This window comes from Protopterus annectens, chromosome 13.part0 (genome assembly GCF_019279795.1).
Source record: "Protopterus annectens isolate FY-2018-M chromosome 13.part0, PAN1.0, whole genome shotgun sequence".
NCBI classification, from domain to species: domain Eukaryota; kingdom Metazoa; phylum Chordata; order Ceratodontiformes; family Protopteridae; genus Protopterus; species Protopterus annectens.
Genome location: NC_056747.1, coordinates 449466951 through 449489973, shown reverse-complemented (window position 1 = coordinate 449489973; position 23023 = coordinate 449466951). Strand labels below are relative to the sequence as shown.

Sequence of the window (23023 nt, the reverse complement as noted above, 5' to 3'; positions counted from 1 at the left end):
ATGATAAACATAACTTTAAAATCACATCATTAATCATGACTCGAACTGAAGTAGTGCCCCAAACACAACCACTAGGAGTTGGAATAGATGACAACCACAAATATGATGTCCACACAGAGAGGAATAAAAAAAAAAAAAAAAAAAAAAAAAAAAAAATCACAAAAATAGGAATGCTATATAGATAAAAAAATTCCTTACTGCATCCACCAGTCACTCTCAGCACTGCATACCTACTCCTATAGTTCTACCATCCTGACTATCCATCAGGCCACTATAAAATGTAAACTAGAGCAGTGCTACACAAAATATAGCTAGTTTTCTAGCTAATACAGGTCGCAGAACACATCGCTGTTCTGCTCTAAGAACTCTAAATTGGCTTGTATTACCCTAACAGCTAAATTATAACAAATGTCTCAACACAAAATCATACATTTCACTTCCTGCCTATTTATGAGTACAATTCATTACGACTACCTCCAAAATGTTCACCATTGATCTTCTGACAAAAATCTGTGTGACATCTACAAGCCTTGCAAAAATAATGGTTAAAGTCTGTACCAAAACTATGCAGCAAATGTCGAATACAGTTCCTGCACCTATCAGGGCAATACAAAATATTCATTTATTTAAGGTACAACTAAAATAATTCTTCTCAAACTCCTGGCTTTACACATGGTGCTCTCATGACTTCACAGTAAACCCAAAAAGAAAAAAGCAAACTAATCAAACCAATCGAACACAATAAATAAACAACCACAATGTCAGAAAAGAAGCCCTTGTAAGCTTGACTAAGATGCACTTTTTTTTTGGCAAGCTACCTATTTCAGTACACAGCAGTGTGAAACCAAGGAAGAGCACAAAAGGAAATATTTATAGAAAATTTAATTATGCCTAGATTAGAGGAAGGTGAGGCTAATAATTAAGATAGGAAGTGATGAGATAAATAGTGATGTATAAAAAATCTGCAGGGAAGTTTGGAAGTTAGGAGGGAAGAAAAATCTTGTTTAATAATATCTTAGATAGACAAGAAAATGCCAACATCTTGGAAGAAAGCTGTGGTTGCTGCACTGCAAATAGAAAGTAAATATCTGCCCAGCCTAGCTTCATTTAGACACATTTTTAATTTTAAGCCATGATTATAAAGTGTTTATGTCAAGACTAGCTAAAAGAATGACAAAGGTATAGCCAAAATTGATAGATATGAAACAATGTGATTTTTGAGGAGGGCAGGCAAACATTTGACTGCATTAAATGACCAATGAAAATCTAGGGTGAAAGAGAATTCAAGAAAATACAACTATTGTTAGTGGGTCTTAATGCAGTAAAAGCATTTGACAGAGAAAGCAGGAATTTCAAGAGTAGAGCAATGGAGGGATTTGCATTCACCAATACAAGAATAAGGTTAATTAGGAGGATATATGAAGAATCGGGTCAAGAATTAAGGTGGAAAGGCTCCTCTCTGACAAGCTGTGTTTGAACAGAGGAATTAAGAAAGGTGCCTTATTCCCCCTTTGTTATTAGCTGGCAAAAAAAAAAAAAACAAGGGCCTCAGAAATTCAGGGATATAATTAACTATAATACATTACTGTACTTTTTTCCAAAAACAGCATTACTGGTAACTCTTTGCATGGTCTGGTGGCTTAGTCTGTTGTGGGATTGGAGAAGTGGCAGCACTGTGAATTCTGCCTAAAATGGTACTTCAGTGCTTTTACAGTAGTTTATGTCACCACAGAACAAACTTGAAAAGGATGTTATGTTATATCCTAGACAGCAGTTTAATGTAGCTAATGGTGGGAATACTAAACCATGTGGGCAATGCAACTATTGCTGTTATATTGATACTAGCATAGGATTTTTACATCTGGATCTGCATAGAGAGTTTTCCACACAAGTCAATGCTGACCTTAAGACAACTCATTTAGTTTACCTAGCTGTCTGCCAAGTCTGTTCTTGCTTCTATGTTGGAAAGACTAATCGTCTTTTCAAGGAAAGGATACGTGAACATATATATCATACGAGGAAGAAATCTTTACATAATGCTTTAGCGAAACATGTTGCCCAACAAGGAGAAGCACATACATTTTTATTTAGGGCTTTAGAAGTTATTACACCTAATGTACGTGGGGGTGATGTCGGAAACCATACAGAATGTAAGGAGAATAATTGGATAATTAGGCTGAGAGCAGATAGAGGCTCCGGACTTAATGAAAGAGCCTCAATAAAACCCACGCTTAGGAAACGTAGGAATATAAAATAAAATAAAGGATATACATTATGAATAGAATAAATATATATATATACACTATTAGAGGCAGTATATACATATATATGCAGAGGTCATATTATTATAGTTCTCTATTATAGTTCTCGAGATAGTATACAATTATAATTCTTAGGACAGTATAATAGATGGACTATGTATGTATAGAGATGTTGTTTTTATATAAGCTTTTTTATATAAGCATTTTTAAATGTATATAGATTCCTTATATTTTATATTTTGTTTTGTATATATATATATATATATATATATATATATAGATAGATACATTTTAGATTAGTTTAGAGAAGCCTTTGAGGTTTTTAACAATGTATATTGGTATTTTTCACTTTAAGGTTTGATTAGTGACTGAATGTGATAGGTTAAGTAAGCTGGGTAGCAGTGTATATATATTTTGTAATGTATCTGGCTTGTTATCTATGATCTGATGAAGCTCTATGAGTGAAAGCGCTAATCTGATAACAATATATTGTTTGACTGTATTTGTTTTGGCAATAAATCTACCATTCTTGGAATATACCTGCTTCGCTACAACTCCATCGTTTTTGGGATTGCATGATTATAAAGTGTTTATGTCAAGACTAGCTAAAAGAATGACAAAGGTATAGCCAAAATTGATAGATATGAAACAATGTGATTTTTGAGGAGGGCAGGCAAACATCTGACTGCATTAAATGACCAATGAAAATCTAGGGTGAAAGAGAATTCAAGAAAATACAACTATTGTTAGTGGGTCTTAATGCAGTAAAAGCATTTGACAGAGAAAGCAGGAATTTTAAGAGTAGAGCAATGGAGGGATTTGCATTCACCAATACAAGAATAAGGTTAATTAGGAGGACATATGAAGGATCGGGTCAAGAATTAAGGTGGAAAGGCTCCTCTCTGACAAGCTGTGTTTGAACAGAGGAATCAAGAAAGGTGCCTTATTCCCCCTTTGTTATTAGCTGGCAAAAAAAAAAAACAAGGGCCTCAGAAATTCGGGGATATAATTAACTATAATACATTACTGTACTTTTTTCCAAAAACAGAATTACTGGCAACTCTTTGCATGGTCTGGTGGCTTAGTCTGTTGTGGGATTGGAGAAGTGGCAGCATTGTGAATTCTGCCTAAAATGGTGCTTCAGTGCTTTTACAGTAGTTTATGTCACCACAGAACAAAAGGCAAATTGTAGATAAACAAGCAAATAGGCAAAGTGGTACACCAGACAAATTTAATTTTAGCACTTTCGGGGTAACAATGTACGACTTTCTTCAGACAAAAACAATGGAAGAAAAAGTTGTTAGTTTAAATAAACCGCAAGAAGTGACATGAATTAATCAGTCCACAATTAAAGAGATATCCACATCCATGAAAAAGTTATGTATATGCATATATATATATATATATATATATATATATATATATATATACATACATATATATATATATATATATATATATATATACATACATACATATATAGTAAAAAATATAAATTAAATATATATATGTATAAACATATGTATAAACCCTCTCTATGAAAAACAGAATACATAGCTTATAATAATTTATAAATGATTAAAGCATCACTACATACTATATGTATACAAAAAAAACCCACATGTAAAACCAGTAATTACATAACAATATAGATGTAAAAATATATAATCCATAGAATTAACGTCTTTCTAAAGATTTTAATTTCAACATACATTTTAAGGAAAATGACTCATTTAAACCTGGGTACATATAGGCATAAGTTAATACTTACCACCATAATTCTCTTTGCTGTAATCTAAGTTGCCAAGGACCACCCCTAGCATTTTCTTTAACCTGTTCTATAACAAGGAACAGAAATGAATGCCCAGTGTATTCATTTATGTGCTTAGCCAATGCATTATTACAATCCTTCTTAAGTATACTGTACTGGTGCTCATAAATTCGTTGCTTTAAATGTCTTTCGGTGTTACCTATATAAAATCGTGGGCAACGCTGGTACTCAGCAAGATAAACAACCCCGGAACTGTTACAGTTATATCTACCATTAATAGAATAAGTATGATTTCTTACAGTAAGCTTATTCGACGTTTTAATAAACTTACAATAGTTACAACAACCACATTTCAGCATACCCCCGTTCTATAGTTACAGTGTAATTCCTTCTCAATTAAGTTTTTGAGGTTAGAGCCTCTTTTATAAATTATTTTGGGGACTTCAGGTACTTCATCTCTAAGGTGGGCGTCATCAATAAGAACAGCCCAGTTCTTACAGAGAATATCCCTTACATATGTAGCATCAAATGATAAGGGGGTACTTAAAATTAATGCAAAATTAAAACCATTTACATTACCCGAGGGACCATTCTGTAATGTTAATGTACTTAGCCTATCTTGCTCCATTATTGTAATATTGCCAAGTATAAGTCTAAACCATCCTGATTCACATTTATGGGTAACTTAATTTGTTAGTTCCTCAACCAACGTGTGTGGATACCCTCAGGCTAGGAACATTTCCTTAAGCACTGTACACTCCAAAAAATCATGTTCAAGGGTAGTCATACGGGCTGCCCGCACTAGATGCCCTTTAACAACAGAACACTTTTGATAATATGGGTGGGTGCTATTGAAATGTAAAAAAATTTGAATACGTGGGTTTCCGATATATTTTTGCAGTATAACATTTGTTGACTATCTTTAGTTAACAAAACATCCAAAAATGCTATAGCATCAGTATTAAATTCAAATGTACATTTTAAAAAATTAGTAAACTCTGTTTCTGAGCAAATTCAGAAGCATGGGTCTCATCACCCTTAAAAAGCACAAATACATCATCCAAATAGCGTGTGTACCATACAACATGTTGTTTAAAATAGTCATGGCAGAATAACATTTCATTTTCCCAGTGTGCCATGACACAATTAGCAAAGCTCCCACCGCAGGGGGAGCCCATAGCTATCCTTGATTTTTGAAGGTAAATATTACCCCCAAATAAAATGTAATTATTGGCTAGGATGATCTCTAATAAATACTCAATTAAGTTATTCTCGTCACCCGCAAAACCCACTTTGTGCAAAAATTCACGGGTCCAAGATATCCACACTCGTTGGATGAGGAACTAACAAATGAAGTTACCCATAAACGTGAATCAGGATGGTTTAGACCTATACTTGACAATATCACAATAATGGAGCAAGATAGGCTAAGTGAATTAACATTACAGAATGGTCCCTCGGATAATATAAATGGTTGTAATTTTCCACTAACTTTCAGTACCCCCTTTTCACTTGATGCTACGTACGTAAGGGATATTCTCTGTAAGAACTGGGCTGTTCTTATTGATGCCCAACTTAGAGATAAAGTACCTGAAGTCCCCAAAATAATTTATAAAAGAGGTTCTAACCTCAAAAACTTAATTGAGAGGTTATTGCACTGTAACTACAGAATGGGGGGGGGGTATGCTGAAATGTGGTTGTTGTAACTATTGTAAGTTTATTAAAACGTCGAATAAGTTTACTGTAAGAAATCATACTTATTCTATTAATGGTAGATATAACTGTAACAGTTCCGGGGTTGTTTATCTTGCTGAGTACCAGCGTTGCCCACGATTTTATATAGGTAAGACCAAAAGACATTTAAAGCAACGAATTTATGAGCACCAGTACAGTATACTTAAGAAGGATTGTAATAATGCTTTGGCTAAGCATATAAAAGAATACACTGGGCATTCATTTCTGTTCCTTGTTATAGAACAGGTTAAAGAAAATGCTAGGGGTGGTCCTTGGCAACTTACATTAGAGAAAAGAGAATTATGGTGGCAAGTATTAACTAATGCCTATATGTACCCAGGTTTAAATGAGTCATGTTCCTTAAAATGTATGTTGAAATTAAAATCTTTAGAAAGACGTTAATTCTATGGATCATATATTTTTACATCTAGTTTTACATCTATATTGTTATGTAATTACTGGTTTTACATGCATTTGTTTTGTATACATAGAGTATGTAGTGAGGATTTAATAATTTATAAATTATAAGCTATGTATTCTATGTTTTTTTATAGAGCGGGTTTATACATATGTTTCTATATACATATATATATATATATATATATATTTTTTTTATTTATTTATACTTTTTACTATATATATATATATATATATATATATATACATATATATATAAATAACCTTACCATGGATGTGAATCTCTCTTTAATTGTGGACTGATTAATTGATGTCACTTCTTGTGGTTTATTTAACAACTTTTTCTTTCAATATTTTTGTCTGAAGAAGGTTGTACATTGTTCTGCCAGAAAGCGCTAACAATAAATTTGTCTGGTACACCACTTTGCCTATTTGCTTGTTTATCTACAGTAGTTTATGTTCCAGGTTTCTACTAGGCTCTTATTCTGCTTATCATTTATCTGTTTAAAGTTGCATTCCAGAGCTTTTTCTTACTTTGCTACTGGTTTTCCTCTGTTCTTTGTGTCTAACCCAGCCCCAACTGACACATTAATCTTTTCTGAAATTCTAATCTACCTGGGGTCAATGACCTATAGCCAGAGTCATAGGACTAGAGCTCCAACACTGGTTTTAATTGATTGGATCCCCATCTAGCTGGTCTGCCTGTTGTAGTTTGAAGTTTTCCCAACCCTCCCACCCTTTGCGATTTTAAAAGACTGAGCTCTCTGGGTTCTGCCTCTTATAGAAATATAACTTCCAAAGCTGCTCCCTCCACTCTTTCATTGATACTGTCTGCTGTGTAAGCTATTTTAGTACTTTTCCCACCCGTTGTTTTCCATGCATCCATAATATTGAGTGCCCACTCAGCAAACCAGTATTGCTCAAGTACACCTTCCTTACTAAAAATGGTCACCAGCTCAGTTTTCCCAGAGCCCCATCTGCTTGGCACCCTTGCAACACTCCTAGAAGGTCTAATCCTGCTCCATCCTTGGAGGACAAGGGATTTATTTTATTGTTTTGCACCTCAATTAACTATTTTAGAATGCTACTGTTTTATTTTTTGCTCTGCTGATTTTGCACTTCAAATCATTTTAAAGGTCCTTAATACTTGAAACTGCCTTGTTCAGGTAGTTTTGATTGTTTTGTGGTAGCATTACACTCTCAAGCCAACTTTTTATAGAGTTTTTGCATTAAGAGGACTAGGATATTCCACCACCTAGCGCAGTAGGTGGTGACCTTGCTTATCTGAGTTGGGAAACACATAAGAAAGCTGTAAGTGTTGTCATTTTATTGACCAGAGGGATTAGAAGTCAGTTTCCTGAGTTTTAACTTCTTGTGTTAATCTGGCAGATTTGGGTGCCAGCTACTCATCATGCACAGTGGTTAGTACTGAAATGAATAGACACAGACAGTCAGAAACTAAATTTTCCCAATAAAGCTAACTCTGAAACTGCACCAGTAACTTAGTGTACAGCAGCTCCTTTGCACGTTGAGTAGCACAGACTAGCTAGTTTGCATGTTAAGGAGCACTCCCTCTTGAATTTAGTATTTTATAGCCCACCCTACTCTTTAACCTCAAAAGCACCCTTAGTCAACTTGCCATTAACTCCTTGTGTACCACCCCCTAGTAGCTCAGCCAACAAGCGATGTGACATCATGGATATGCACTTTCCCTAATTCTCTGTAGCCAGTTTGGTGGATATGGGAATATTGAGATAATGTAACAATTGTCTAATGTTTACTTACAACCATTTAATCCAGAAAGAAACACACAGTATACAACAGATGTATATACGAAATGCCTCTGGAGGCAAAGTTCTCACACAAAATCACTCGTAACAACAATCTGGATGTCAGAGAATTACATCCACCATACATAGAACTACTTCTGCTGATGCACTTAGGTTCATAGGTTCATACTAGGCTATCTGCCCTAGGGCATTTATAAACCTAGCCAGAATGTGTTTGGCTTTCACCACCCATTTTAAATTTATTTTGCTATGCCCTTTTTCGAGGTTAGTATACTGTGCCTCTGTCTAACAGTGACACATAAGTGATACCCGGGGTAAACCTACGATCTCCCATCCACTCATCAAGATTCCTCTTGAAGAGAGTCAGTGAGGAACTCTGCCTAACCTGGACTGGGATTTTATTCCAGAGTGAAGGGCGCCTCTGGGTTATGAATCTGTCCCTCCAGCATGTCCTATTTATTTCAGTGCTGAGGTTCAAGTCTCTCGAGCGCGTAGCTTGATGGCATTTGGATTTTCTGAGGTGCAGCATGTCCACTAATAATGGGTTGGACATGGCTTTATACGTCAGGCACACATAGCCTCTGAACAGGCGGTATGCCACTGAGTAGAGCTGGAGTTTCTTTAACCGGGCAGCATATGGCATCTGTTTGAGCCCTTTGATCTTCTTGGTGAGGTACTTTTGGGGTCTTTCCAGTTGCTGCAGGTGTCTGGTAAGGTACATCCCCAAAGGGGCATTGTACTCAATTATGGGCCTGATGAGGGATGAGTAAAGAGGCACGATGACCTCCCCTGATCTAGATGTGAATCCCTTCATGATTAGGTGGGCTATATAAAATGTTTTTCTAACCACTTTGGCCACGTGGTTGTCAAATGAGAGATTGCTATCAACTTGGGTCCCCAGGTCCCTAATTACTTCTTCTGTACTTAATGGATTACCACCTATGTGGTAATTTGTGGGCACTTTGTTTTTGCCAAAGGGGATGACTATACACTTTTTGGCATTTAGGTTGAGGCCATGGCTCTGGCACCAGTTGTCTGTTTCTATGAGGCCCTTTTGGAGGATGATTGTGTCGGCTGGAGAGTCGATTATGGAGCCCAGTTTGCAGTCATCTGCGAACTTGGTCAGCCACAGTCCTTCCGTCTTGGCCTGTACCTCCGAGAAATATATACCGAACAAGAGAGGTCCCAGGACTGAACCTTGTGGGACACCACTTGTAACTGGTTTGGAGTCTGACATGGCTCCAGCAATTCTAACCATGTGGGTTCTGTCCTTGAGCCAGTTTGCAATCCATCTAGTGACATAGGGGTTTATATTTAAGCTGGTGAGCTTATCTATAATGCCCGAGTGGGGTATTGTATTTTCCCAAACTTCAAAGACCTCCCAGACAGTTGCAAAAACTATCAGCAAACTCAAAAGCACTAAACAGAAAAATCACATAACACTGCACATACAGTATACCCAGTGGAGCCTCAAATACCAAGCCCATACAGCAAACCAATACACTACTCAGGACTCTAGTCTTAGGGAACTCCATTGTACAAAACACTGACAACCCATTCACCAGGCTGAACAAGGAGAAAATAATGGTCAGTTGTCTATCAGTGGCCAGGATCCACCAAGTTACACATGCAGTCAACACAATGTACCAGAAGTACCAGTATGATTCAGTTGTAGTCCATGTGGGTGTAAATAACCTGAGACTTACCTCCCTAGACTACATGAAGAGACACATTATAGAACTTTTGGACTGTGTGTCACATGACAGTATGTGCTTAGCATTGTGCAGCATATTACTCTCACCAAGGATGATACCACAATATGAAAAGAAGAAGACTGACTTTAATTGGCTTTGTTTTTTGGTCTCATTCTAATAGGATACACTTTTTGTCATTGTGAGAGGACATGGTTAACACCACATTGCTTTGCCAAGGATGGTCTGCACCTGTCTCCCCTAGACTTTCGAATACTGGTTAAAACATTGTCCTACTCCATACAGTCTTCTTTAGGCAATACCAAATTGATAAACTTTCCAACGTAACACAATTTACCCAAGGAAGTCCAAAGGAGTTACTGCTCAATGCCAGGAGTCTAAAAAGAAGCCCCATTCCCTCCAATCTTTCCTCACCGTGGAGAATGCAGACATCTGTGCAGTATGGTTTAAAGCTGCAGACAGTCCTCTGGAAGTATAAGGCTTCAATGCATTCTACAGATTTAGACAAGCAACTGCTCAGATGGGAACTAAAGGTGGAAGTGTTCCAATCTACAACAACAAGAGGCATGCCTCTTGGTTGATTAAACAGAACGCTGCATTAGAGTTCCTCCATGTCCAGATTACCATAAAAAGTCCTATATTATATCCTAACAAGTTATAGTCACCCTTTATATCCCATGAAACCAATAAATCTTACTTAATACTTATTGGTGATGCTCACCAGTCAACCAAATACCATACTCATGGTAGACTAAGTATCCATCTATAAACTGGGAATTCCACATGACCCCAAACTGCAAGCACAGAGATTCCTAGACTTTGTGAACACAAAAACCTTGGACCAGGTAGTGTATATTCCTGCTACAGGTACAAACATATTGGACCTAGAACTCACAAATATTGAAGACTGCTGCACTCTCCCCAGTGTTGTCCTCTCTGGTAAGGCCTGACCACAAAACAGTCTCCTTTAAAATAAGGATCCATTCTCTAGCCCCACCAAACACTGACAGTTTGTAACTACACCATGGTAAACTACCTTTCATTAAGTGAGAACCTGTCAAACTTTCAAGCACTTCCAAACCCAGACAACACAGCAGCCTATTCAGAATTACTCACAGAAGCTCTGTACAAGCAAGTCAATGACTGCATAGAAGCTGCTGTACCTATCAGAAGTAAGTGCAAAACTAACTCAAAAACATATCACCCTGGTAGAACCCAAAATTTAACAGGTTGTACAACAAAATAAAAAAGTCATATCTAAAACTAGGAGGTGTTACATAAAAAAAAAAGATAAAAACTCTCTCATCAAACTGACTGGACCACTAAGAAGACAAATTAAATCCATCAAAGCAAAGCAAATTTTGAGGTAAAGATAGAGTCCCATGCCAAAGACAACCATAAGGCCTTCTATAGCTATGCCGGATACTTCAAAGCCAATACACAATAGTATGCAGAACTGTTGGTAAATGCAGCCACAGACACACAGCCAGGATATGTAGCAAATTTTCTGGCTGACAAATTCAGCTACAACTTTATACCCCCCCATCCCCAGCCCAGCTATTAGTAGGCAACAGGTCTTAGATTTTAGATGTACTCTCTAAGGCTAAGAAATACAGCTTCAATGGGCCCCAATAATATCCTAGGATACCTCCTAAATAGTCTGAAATATGACCTTTCAGTGCCACTGTAGTCACTATTCATCCATAGCCTCCACAAAGGCTTTGTGCCACGTGAATGGAGGACTGCAACAGTTATCCCTCAGCACAAGGGTGATCAACAGATTCCAGGAACTACACACCCATTAGTCAGACTAGTCTTGTATGCAAAGCCATGGAAAGAATCATAGAAATGATGAACAATGACATAGGAAACCTTTAGACACCTGACCAAGTCAAGTTTGGTTTTGTCAAAGGGAGGTCATGTCTGCTGAACCTGCTGGACAATTTTAGAAGGTCATCAAGGCAATGGATAAGGGCAGAATGATGCGTACTGTCTACCTTGATCTAGCTAAGGTATTTGATACAATACCTCACTTTGGCATAGTAAACAAACTCATGGAATTAAGCATAAACACCTATGTAACTCAGTGGATGTGTAGCTTGCTCACAGACAGGACACAGGAAGTCAGGACTGGAAAGACCATCTCTACAAAGAGGTGGAGTCCCCAATACCTCTGTGCTGGATATGCTCCTCTTTGGCATCTATTTTTTCAGAAGTCAAGACCAATGTAAAGGGTTTCTGGCTTACAAAGTGTGCAATTGATTGGGACTGGGAATAATCAAAGAACCCCCCCCCCCACCAAGATACAAACATCTCACAGGAAGGTCTAAGACAGACAAATGACCTGTGCAAAGCAATGGCTTAAAACGCAGTGCCAAGAAATGCGAATAGTATTTTTTGGGAAGTCAGCCACCCAGGGAAACTATCTCATTGATAAAACTTCCCTTAAAGTAGACAGTAGTCACGGATTTGGGGGCTCATGTAGACACTAACCTAGTTTTCGAACAAGATGTGTCTAAGGTGATAAGAAAATGATTCTGCGTCACTCAACTTATAAATAAGGGCATGGCATCTAGGTCCATGGAAGTCACTGTACCATTTTAGTCAGCCCTCATCCCACTCATCTCGGAGTACAATGCAACTGACCAGGCCCATGCAACAATTAAAATGCCCACAGATGTTCTTCATAAAAGGAATACAGGGCATAAACACAATATCCTATGCAGATCACTTCAAAGTCCTATCTCTATACTCTGTCTCTTACAAACTACTGAGAGTCAGTTTATACCTGGCATATAAGGCATCCTTGGATATTGCACTTTTGCATATCTACAAAATATATAACACTAGAACTACTAGATATAAATATTTAAACTTCTTTGCTTGCGGCTTCAATAGGACATGTTGGAGGGACAGGTATGTATCTCAGAAAATCCCCATTCTCTGGAATAGGCTTCCCATTCATGTGAAGCAGAGACCTTCACTAACCGTATTCAAGTACAACCTGAAACAGTGGATGCGGAATTGGAAATTCACCCCTGGTTTGACACCTATGTCTTTGATGGACAGAAGTAGCTGTTAAATCATGCCATAACATACACACCTTGAATTATCCTCTAAGGCGCACTAACTTGTGGGATACATTTGGGTTGCGTGGTTAGGCTTATAAAGGCCCCAGTAGTCAGTGTGGTATATACATACGAAACTACAATAGGTATGGTAGTCAAGAAAAGTTAGCTATATTTGAAGATTACATTATTTTGTACTTGACGGATCCAGAAAAGGATATCTCGTTGTTGTGGAATATTCTGAGATGGTTTCAAATATTTTCAAAATACAAAATTAAGGAAGATAAAACAAAACCCATAGACATAAATTATGTACCCACTCATGACATGGTTCAGCAATACCCACATTTATGAGGGCATGATAAGATGAAGTATTTAAGAGTATGGATTAAAAAAGCTTCCGGTATGGAAGCTAAGGATATGTTGGAAGAGACTAAACAAAACAATGTAAAAAATGAGAAACTGGAAGCTCGTTTATGGATATGGATAGTAAGATACAAGCAGTGAAAATGTCCCTTCAGTTATCCATACAGGTCAGGCATACTTTTTAACACCCAGAGACAAAGGTGTAGACAAAAACAGAGTTGAAGGAATTTATCCATGGGAGTGGGGTGGAGAGGGCAATAGTTAAATGGGAAATGTTGATCCTCCCAACAAAAAGGTGATGGTTTAGGACTACCTGATTTGAAGGACTATTTTAGAGAAACAGTTAAGGCTCATATACATAACACAAGAAGAAGGTTATTATTGATAATGGAAAGGGATGGATGATGAAGCAGTGGGGGCGTATTTGACATGCAGATCCTTAGGGAAAATAACCACAAAACAGAGCATTATATTCATCAAGTTGCAGAAAATGTTCCACACATGAATGGAGAAAGACTATTTTGCCAAAAGGGATGACTACACGTAGGGTACAAATGCAGACAAGAGGGAGCTGTAATATACTGAGAAAAAATGGCAAAGAAGCCAATCTATTGGGAGCAAATAACTACAGAAGGAAAAGTAACAGAGTGGGATGAGGCTAAAAAGTTGTTTGGACTGCAAGTTACATACTGCTTTCCCTATTACAGATTGATAAGAGTATAGGCAAAGAGAAGGGGATAAGGGAGTCATAAGTGAAAGATCTGCTCTTGCAAAGTCTTTAGTCAAATTTAGAACAGAAGCTGCTGTTAAAAAGGGGGCAATTAGCAGGGCATGTAAAACACTGCATAATAACTATAAGTATCAATCGGAGGAGGTTAGAAAAGACTGGGAAGACAGACTTGAAAAGCAATTTACAGGGGAACATTGGAATGGCATGCATGGTTCCCAAATATGCAAAGTCCAAAAGGTTTAGGATTTTTGCTTGGAAGATATTTTTATATTCCAGGCAGACTTTCCTCGGGTAGACAGCAAATGTTGGAGGTGTGATGGGGAAGAAAGAGGAAACTGGGAACATGTTTTCGAAGAGTGTAAATTAAAAAAAAAAACAAAATAAAAACCCATCCCAGAGCACTCTGTCCGAAATGTTGGGGAGCAAATGGCTGTAAGCTAGAAAATGATTCTTTTGAGCTGGGACACAGGGTATGAACTGCCTAGACAAAGAAGGGCCTTGTTAAGTTTAATTCTGTTGGCTGCCAAAAAAAGACAATTATTAGAAAATGGAAATTAAAATCTGAACTAACTATATTTGAAATACTGGATACTGTAAGAGAGGTAAATGAACTAGAAGAGGGATCTTTAGAAAAGGAAAGGAGCAAACTGCACTGAAATCAATTGATTATGTGGGAAGAATGCATGCAGAACGATGTCCTTGAGGAGGGAAGGCAAGAACAGAGTGATTTATGCAATACTGGAAGGAAAGACGGCTATTATAAATAAATAAAACATGTAATGTATAATGTGTGTAAATAAAAAAAATATGTTTTTTCTTTTCTATTACTGTATGTGTGCCTGTGTCATAAATGATATTCTAATAAAGGTCTTTAAAAAAAAAAAAAAAGACAAGATACATTCAAATGTAATAACTGCAAAGGGACAAATTCAGGGCATCTCCAAGCCAATCAGACAGAATCTCTGATGTTTGGCTTCAAGACAAATCAAGGCTTCGCAGGCCTTTTCTACAGAAGATCCACCAGGTGTTTTAAGGGATGAGATAGAACAGGGATGTGTGCACAGTCTAAGTTGCTCCTCTTGAGCATGATAACCTCTCCAATGAATATGTCATCTGCAGGGAAGGTGAAGGGGGTGTGGACTCTCTTTCTTTAGCTGTTTCAGGAATTATAGCTTCAGGTCACCTGAATCCTCAGAGGAGTCTGAAAGTGATGTCGTCTCACCCCCCCCCCCCCACACACACACACAACTGAAGGTGTATCACTGTGAGTAGAACTGTAGAAGAGAAAGATGTCTGACTTGATGCATGCTGGGTGTCAGGGTCATGTAAAGTAGATGCTACAGCATAGCAGCCAAAGGTGGTACATGCTGGAGTGAGACCTGCACTTCATCATCTAGGGCTGGAACGCCACCATGCTTGAGACTCATGTTTCCACCAGACAACAGAGAGATGCTTGCTGTATAGTCCCCAAGATGGAAGCACTGGCAAAACATAGGCTGCAGGACCCAACTCAATCAGGACTGCTGGCATGACACAACCTTGGAGTGTGTGTCTCTAGAGAAAAGCCTTGTGTCCCAGGTGCCACTAATCTGTGACTGGGTGACTCATGGACTACTCCACAAGATCAAGGTGGTTAAACAAACTAAGCTTGAGCTCCTGCCAATAAACGGGAGGCTGGTGATACAGGGACAATTCAAAGAGTCTCCAAAGGTGGACACTAGGGGCATGCTCCCCCTTGTCCTCTTGCTCTGCCAAGGGGGAGATCTGATGCAGGTTTAAAGTTCTCTCATGCTGATGCAAAGATCAGACCAGCATGAACTTGGATGGGAAGCGGCAGAATGGCAGACTTACCTGCTATCCAATAACTTATCCCTGTAGTAGGGCTCTAACCTATGTAGGGGTTAAATACTCCCTCCACATCATGAGAAGCTACTCACAGCCACCACTTTCTGGATGTAAGGAAGGCCACAAAGCATCTTCCTGTCATGAAGTGGTAGGATTAATAAAGATTAATAACTAACTCAACCAGCACAGAGGGATAAAGCCACAAATGCAATCCAAACAACAAGAGGTTGATTACCAGCTTGGCAGCCTGTTGGAGCTGGTGTGGGAAGACTGAGTAATGATGAGACAGCACCTGCTCACATCTCCTGGAGGTGGGGGTGGGGTTCAGGAATGATGTGCTCCTTTGCAGGCAAGCTACTTATGGAAATTACAGTGGATAACAGGGTTTTGCACATGGTTGGTTTGATTTAAACATCTCTGCTTTTAGTGGCAGTGATGCTACCATACAATCCTTAGCAGGTAGTGGTCGACAGTAAGAAAAAGTGTCAACACCTACAGGGGTAGGGCCCCTATCACAGGCAGTAACACTTAGCTGCTGTGAGTGGAAGTGTCAGCTCAGAGGCCCACTCCTGTCACATGAACCTGTACACTGGTACAGGGATAGGCTAGAAATTCTGCGTCAGCAGGAGCATAGCAATAATGACCAACTGGCAAAATATATGCCTACAAGACTACTGACTCTAGGGGACTAGGACTGAAAAAGTGTTGATGTTTGATTCTGCTTTTTTTTGTTGTTGTTTGTTTTGTATTTAAGAAAGCATAACGGTAAGCAATGCGGTTACTGTTGTGAAAGAAGACTAACATTTACAGTGCTAACTGTACATTCCTGTAGGAGACTTGAAAGGTCTTTGGTCATAAGAAAGTATCACTATGTTCATACATGCCTACTGCTAGACCCTGGCACAAGCTTTTAACTTGGATCCAAAGGGAAACTTGCTGCTTTGTCTGGACTTTACATTAGTAAACAGTGAATAACACAAATGATACAGTTTTGAATTTGCAGTATCAAATCACGACAGGAAATATTTTCTTTACATAAAACAGTTACATGAATTTGACAACTTTCCTGATGACACAAAGGAGAAAGAAATCCTCTGCTTAAACAAACAAAGGATTATGTGAAACATAGGTTATATCTGATTATCAACCGCAGGCAGTATTTAATAAGACAATGATGTTGATACTGATTTGCCAAATTTTTTGCTTAGCCAACTGCCTCTGGATCCTACAACTTTTTCAGTTTTGCAAAATGAATGATACCCGAACAGATCTCAGGGCTTTACCTTTGCATCCTGCTTGGTGAGAAAGTCCACAAATGCAAACCCTCTGTGGGAACCTGTTCCACTCATTTTCTTCGGCAGACGTACTGTCTTCAACTCTCCAAAAGTGCTGTAGGGATCAAAGGGAAATACCACTGTCAAAAACCTTTCGATTATCTTTAAGCAGAACTCTGAATCTTCTCAATGTACATATGAATGAGGAGCAAATCTACAAACACGTACAAGTCCCCGAAAAAGCATTTCAGAAAGTCTGATGTCACTGCAATATTGTAGAAGTACTTAGTGTCATGGAAAAAACATTTAATCAAGGACTATGAATACAACTAACCACTGTGGCTTACTAGTGAAAATGTTCCGACTTACTCCTATAACATATATTTCCAAGCAAGCAGGAAAAAGCCTAATTTAATGTGGAAGAGAATAATATGTGGCAGACGTGTCCAGACTGTGATCAAATCTCCTCTGATGCTTTCAGAAATTAAATGGTCTTATTTAGGTTTCTTCTTTTCCATATTTCCAACAAGACCGGGGGGGGGGGGTATAACCATCGGTCCTTAAATCTTGAATGTTAGATTTACTACACTGGATATTAAACTGAAAGTAGTAATAGTGGTTTCAAAGGTGAATGCCTAGAGATACTTAAAGTTCCATAATCTCTTTATACCTATAATACCTATAGCATGGTTTTTTATATATTTTTTTCAAACCATTTTCCATACTTTGCCTCTGCTATAAGTAAAAATGCTGACAGCTATGAAGGGTGGCTGTATGCTCCTTTGAATAGCTTGTTTTTATGCACTAAGGTGTGTTGTAGTACATTTTCCCTATATTTAAAGTATTCTATAATATATATAAGTATATAAGTATTCTATAATATATATACTTGTCAGGCCACAAACATTTTCTCAGTTTGAGCACTAGTTTGTGACGGTTCCGCTCCTGTTTTAAAAGACCAGAAGGGCCTCTGCTGACAGAAGCAAATATGTTTAACTGGTACTGCTACATTATCTTAACAATGCTTGAAAAAGATGCACCAATCTCAACATACAAATCAAAAAACTAGTAATGAGAACAGCTGAGTCACAGAAACACTAGTTTTTAAAGCAGCCATACAGTCTGTGACCTTTGGTGGTCTATTTACCATCCCCCATTTTTTGAAAGGAAAGGGGCAAGAAATGCCCTTTGCATTCAGTGTGAAAGAGGACCTAGTTACCTTTGATAATGAAGTTCAGTTTTTCTGCTCTCTGGATGACAGCAGAAAGTAGTCACAGGCAGAATACTTTAAATATAGGGAAAATGTACTACAACACACCTTAGTGCTTAAAAACAAGCTATTCAAAGGAGCATACAGCCACCCTTCATAGCTGTCAACATTTTTACTTATAGCAGAGGCAAAGCATGGAAAATGGTTTGAAAAAAAATATATAAAAAACCATGCTATAGGTATTATAGGTATTAAGAGATAAATGAGTGCACCTATCCTATATTATCAAATTCTGATGCTCAGGCCATTAAGTGAAAAGGAATGAACTCCTCTAAAAGACAGAAAGAAGCAGGATTATAGGACTATTACTGCTATAAAAAGCCTGAGTTTACAAGTTCCTTCATCTTGGCACTAGCCTTGCTCAAAGTTCTAGGGACCACAGGAAACTAGTACCTATAGTTACCAGCTAGCAGTGTTGTTAACAATGAAAAGTAACTCAGGCACATCCAACAGTTGATGAACAGATATAAACACACAAAGAATGTCATCTCAAATCTATCCATGAAAGATCTGTATATGAAACAAAAATGAGAAGTTTGCCCTCAGTCAGATGCAACTACATCTGAGATGCATAATACTTGATACAAAATTTCACTACTTAATTTCTGTTTCAGGTAACTGTACTCCTGTCATGTCCACCAAGAAACAGCTTAGTATTTGGCTATGTCTTTTGCCCTATTTGTAATACAACCTCTCCTCTGGTACATTGTAAATACTTCTGCACTCCGAGCCTGTTATCGGTTGCAATGCCAGGTACAGAAATCCTGAATACAACTGGATGTTACAAAAAGAAGATTAATACAATTATACAGACTTTACTTGTTACCTCACAGCAAGAGGTTCTCCCGTTCGATTCTTGGCTGGGCTTGGGAGTGCCTTATGTGTGGAGTCTGCATGTCCTTTCCGCGGTTGGGTAGCGTTCAAAAGACATGCGTGCATAAATGGGCATGCCTTCGTTGAAGGTTGGGTGTCGAGCTGGCACCTCAGCGTTTCGTAAAAATATACTGCCAATCATTAGCAGACCGGAGTTCCGCTGTGGCGACCCCTTACCGGGAAAAGCCGAAAGACAAACAACAACATATAGATTTTAGTAATCATGTATAAGGTAAGGGCTACTTTATGTCATGTGTACCCCAAATGGTAAGTGTACAATTAATGTAAATAACACACACGAAAGAGCAAAGGTGAAGCAGATGTGCAATGCTCATTCAACATTCTCCATTCCTACCATTACTGTAACAATCAGCAGAAGCGCAAACACATGAAAATGCTATCAAGATTCACTTTTTATTAGATAAATTACTTCTCTTTAACTGGATAGCAGAATATATACAAGAAGCAAGTTCTCACTTCCAGTTAATCTAAAGAGATGGGAAATAAAGGACAAATATATGAAATTTAAAATATCTCCAAAACATCTAACTGCAGTCTTTCACAATAATATACCACTGGATAATGCTTACAACCAATAAATAAAGTAAAAAAAAAAAAAGAAGAAAAATATTTTGGTATTATATGGAGATGAAACAGCACACTGTTAGAATACAGGTAAAATGTACATCTTGTGCAAAAAGAAATGTTTCCACTTCTTGTACCAAGTTAGTAAAACCTTATAAACAATCCTGAGAGCCTGAATAATATGTGTATGGATCTGTCTTCCTCGAAGGAAACCTAAATTCTGTTTAACTTGTCCAAATGCTAAACCTGGGATGCTGAGGGTTAAAAAAAATGTGTTTTAATTTTTACAAGAACCTGCAATAACAAGGAAGTATAGTGCTGAACCCACATAGTGACCCAACTGCACTCGCAGCATGACCAGGCATTTATCTTCCCTATTTCCTGAGGCACCGCCGTGTGCAAATTTAGGATTATGAATCCTGTAAATGAGTCTGCACGTTTTCTTTTCAAAATTCAGCTGTACACAGAAAAAAAAAAAATGAGCAAAGTGGAAAGAAAGAAGCAGAAGCAGATAGCACAACTAAGCAGAAATATTATGCATATGTTCCCAAAGCGTAACATGACTACATGGAACCCTGGAACAATCAGTGAAGAAAACAAGGCAAAAGGTTTCTGGCCATACAGTGACTGCAGCCATTTATTAGCTGTAATAGTGGATGAGGGAAAGAAGTCAGGAGCCGGGGGTGAAAGGAGAAATCCAAACACATGCAAACATCTTAAATCCACTTTCTTTCATTGTTTTGATTCCTAACCTTCAAATCAACAAGAAATTTACAGCAGATGTAATGGGAGGAAGGGGGCTGGGAAGCACTGAATAAAGACTCTTGGATCTCAAATACACATGCAGGTACATATGCAAGAACAGAAACATAGTCTCTAAAATGAACTGTGCTGTGCAATGTAGTCAAGAAATTACATTTATGTACACTATTGCTGTGGGGTAGATATTAAAAATATTAGAAGAAACACATTTATTGTCTCAGAAGATTTGATGCTCTTTCACTGGCAGGAAATGTTGTCCAGAGGCACTGAGGCTATTAGAAGAATTGAGAAACTACTGTAAATTTCAGTAGTGACCCTGGAGCACATAAGCAAGTTTTCTTCTGTTTCTCAATATATTGCTATAAAGGAACCGCAGTGCATAAGATTGGACTGTGCATTTGTCATGGTTATGGTACATAAAATGCAGACAGTGCTAAAATGTTACTGTATAAAAATGGCTAGCATCAAAGCTGCTGATTATATTGTAATTTTGTTCAAGATGGCAAAATCAAGACAAACTCCAAACTGAAAATATTTTGGCACACCTTAGCATAAACATTTTAACTACAGATCAAAAAACTAAGCCAGTTCTGATGGCATAGAGGGATAAAGCTCTGACTACTGTCTAAGCAACCTGAATTTAATAAATGGTTTGGGTGACAGTGTTGTCAGAGAAGGACAGGTGTGGCCATCCTGCGAGGGATCATAGGCAAAGTCAACCGTGTACTGCACAAGTCCCTCAAAGGAGGTTGCAATGCAAATGTGTGGTCTAGGTTACGGCATTTGGCTCATCAAGCCATCAGCAGGTGACAATATTCAAGGTGGGTGCACATGTGTGTGCAGTCACTTGGGAAGGCATTGTAATGAGCAGTGTGGCATTTAGGAATAAAGCCCTCACTATGGCCCAGGTAATCTGGGTTTGATTAGCAGTTCAGATGTTAAGCCACTGGCATAGTATGACTGGCATAAACATCCTGGTGGGAGGATGTGCGCTTAGGTGCACCTCATGGTAGAGCGACAATAGATGCTGTGGATATGCAGGCAGATACTATCCTAGCTATGGGAGGCAGGGGACCTCCTGCTTATCCCCAAAAGAAACAGCACCAGAATTACATGTTCTAAAGACTTAAAAAACTTGATAGGACCTGCTGGCAAAGCAGGACTGTATCCCAGAGACTACCTCTTCTTTGGAACAGGCTCCCCATCCATGTGAAGCAGAGTTCCTCCCTAACCCAATTCAAGTGTAACTTGGACAACTGGATGGGGAACAAGAAATTCATCATTGGTTTGGCACCCGTCTCTCTACTGGACACAGGCAGCCTGTAAATGGTTCATCTCCCAGGACCCTGCTTGTACATGGTTTCATCTCCCAAGCCCCTGCTTACACTTATCAAGGGTACCAAAATTTGTCTGATATTTGGATGCATGGCAAGGCTTAAAAACTATGAACAAGGGGCACAGAAGTCAGAGCATAAGTAAAAAAAACACAGCTCCTGGTAGCAGCACAAAACTGCACCAAGTTCCTCGACCTCCTCATAGTCCCATGACATGGGTCAGGGTTAGACCAGGGGAGCTTAAAACAAGTCTGGTAGACTCACTGAATGAGTAGAGATCCTACAGGTAAAGCTGAGGGTCAGTTGTAGCAGCCAAAACAAAAACACCATGGGGAAAACCCCCTCATTTGCTAGTATGCTGGCGGGTGCAAAACACCCTCATGGCTACCTGAATGATGTCCTTCACCCAGACAGCTCTCACTCTTGCAACTTGGGGGGGAGGGGGGGCTCTCACTATAGAGGGAATGAATGGGCTATGTCCATTTGGAAGGAGACTTAATGGCTGGCAGGGACAGGAACAAATAGGATACAAGGAAGTAAGAGTACTTCAAGTTTTCATAAAACGGAATTAACTCCAACGTGCACTTTAAAGTTTCTACTGACTGGCACTGTGATTAGGCACAGATATGACTAACTGGTAAATGTAGCATAAAAGCAACACTGATTCAAGATTGCTTCTAATACACTGATCGGCAGCCATTTCTAGTGTACTTACTTTAGAAGTCTGCTGCAGCAGTCCATTGTCATGGAGAGAAGAAAAGTAGCACATCATGCCGGTGAGTGTGCCAGAAGTCACCTATATGGTGACTAAGCGTGGGTAGGGACTAGTGAGGATCAGAACTGCATGCGCACTCTTTCCCTAACAGGCAGGCATCTTTGTTCCACTCAAAGAAGGGTTTGTCAGCTTCTAATGACAGACAAAATGGACAAAAATCCAAGGCCTGCGCCCAGACCATTGCCTTACCCATATTGATAAGTTGTACAGTTTTCTTTCACAGTTACTTGTCAGGCTTGTGGGGAATGACTAAATACAGTGCTTTTTTGCCAAAGGTAAGCAATCACAGAGCATATTGCACAAGATAAATGGTATTTTATAGGATTCTTAATTGTTTTCAGTAATCAGTACAATAGTTGAAATTGTTCGACCAGGTAAAAATAGAGAACAAAAAAGTCATTCTGAAGTGGTATGTACAGAAAAAAGTATTAACATTTGTATACTGTCTTGGTGCTG

At 38.5% G+C, this 23023-nt stretch overlaps 1 protein-coding gene across 1 annotated transcript in view; it reads right to left on the bottom strand.

The window, feature by feature from the left end:
- RBM19 (RNA binding motif protein 19) overlaps positions 1-23023 on the bottom strand; it is a 1836515-nt gene that overhangs the window by 248964 nt on the left and 1564528 nt on the right. Inside the window, exon 20 of the mRNA XM_044054094.1 lies at positions 16978-17083. Within this exon, the coding sequence (XP_043910029.1) occupies positions 16978-17083 (106 nt within the window). The remainder of the gene's footprint in view (positions 1-16977; positions 17084-23023) is intronic.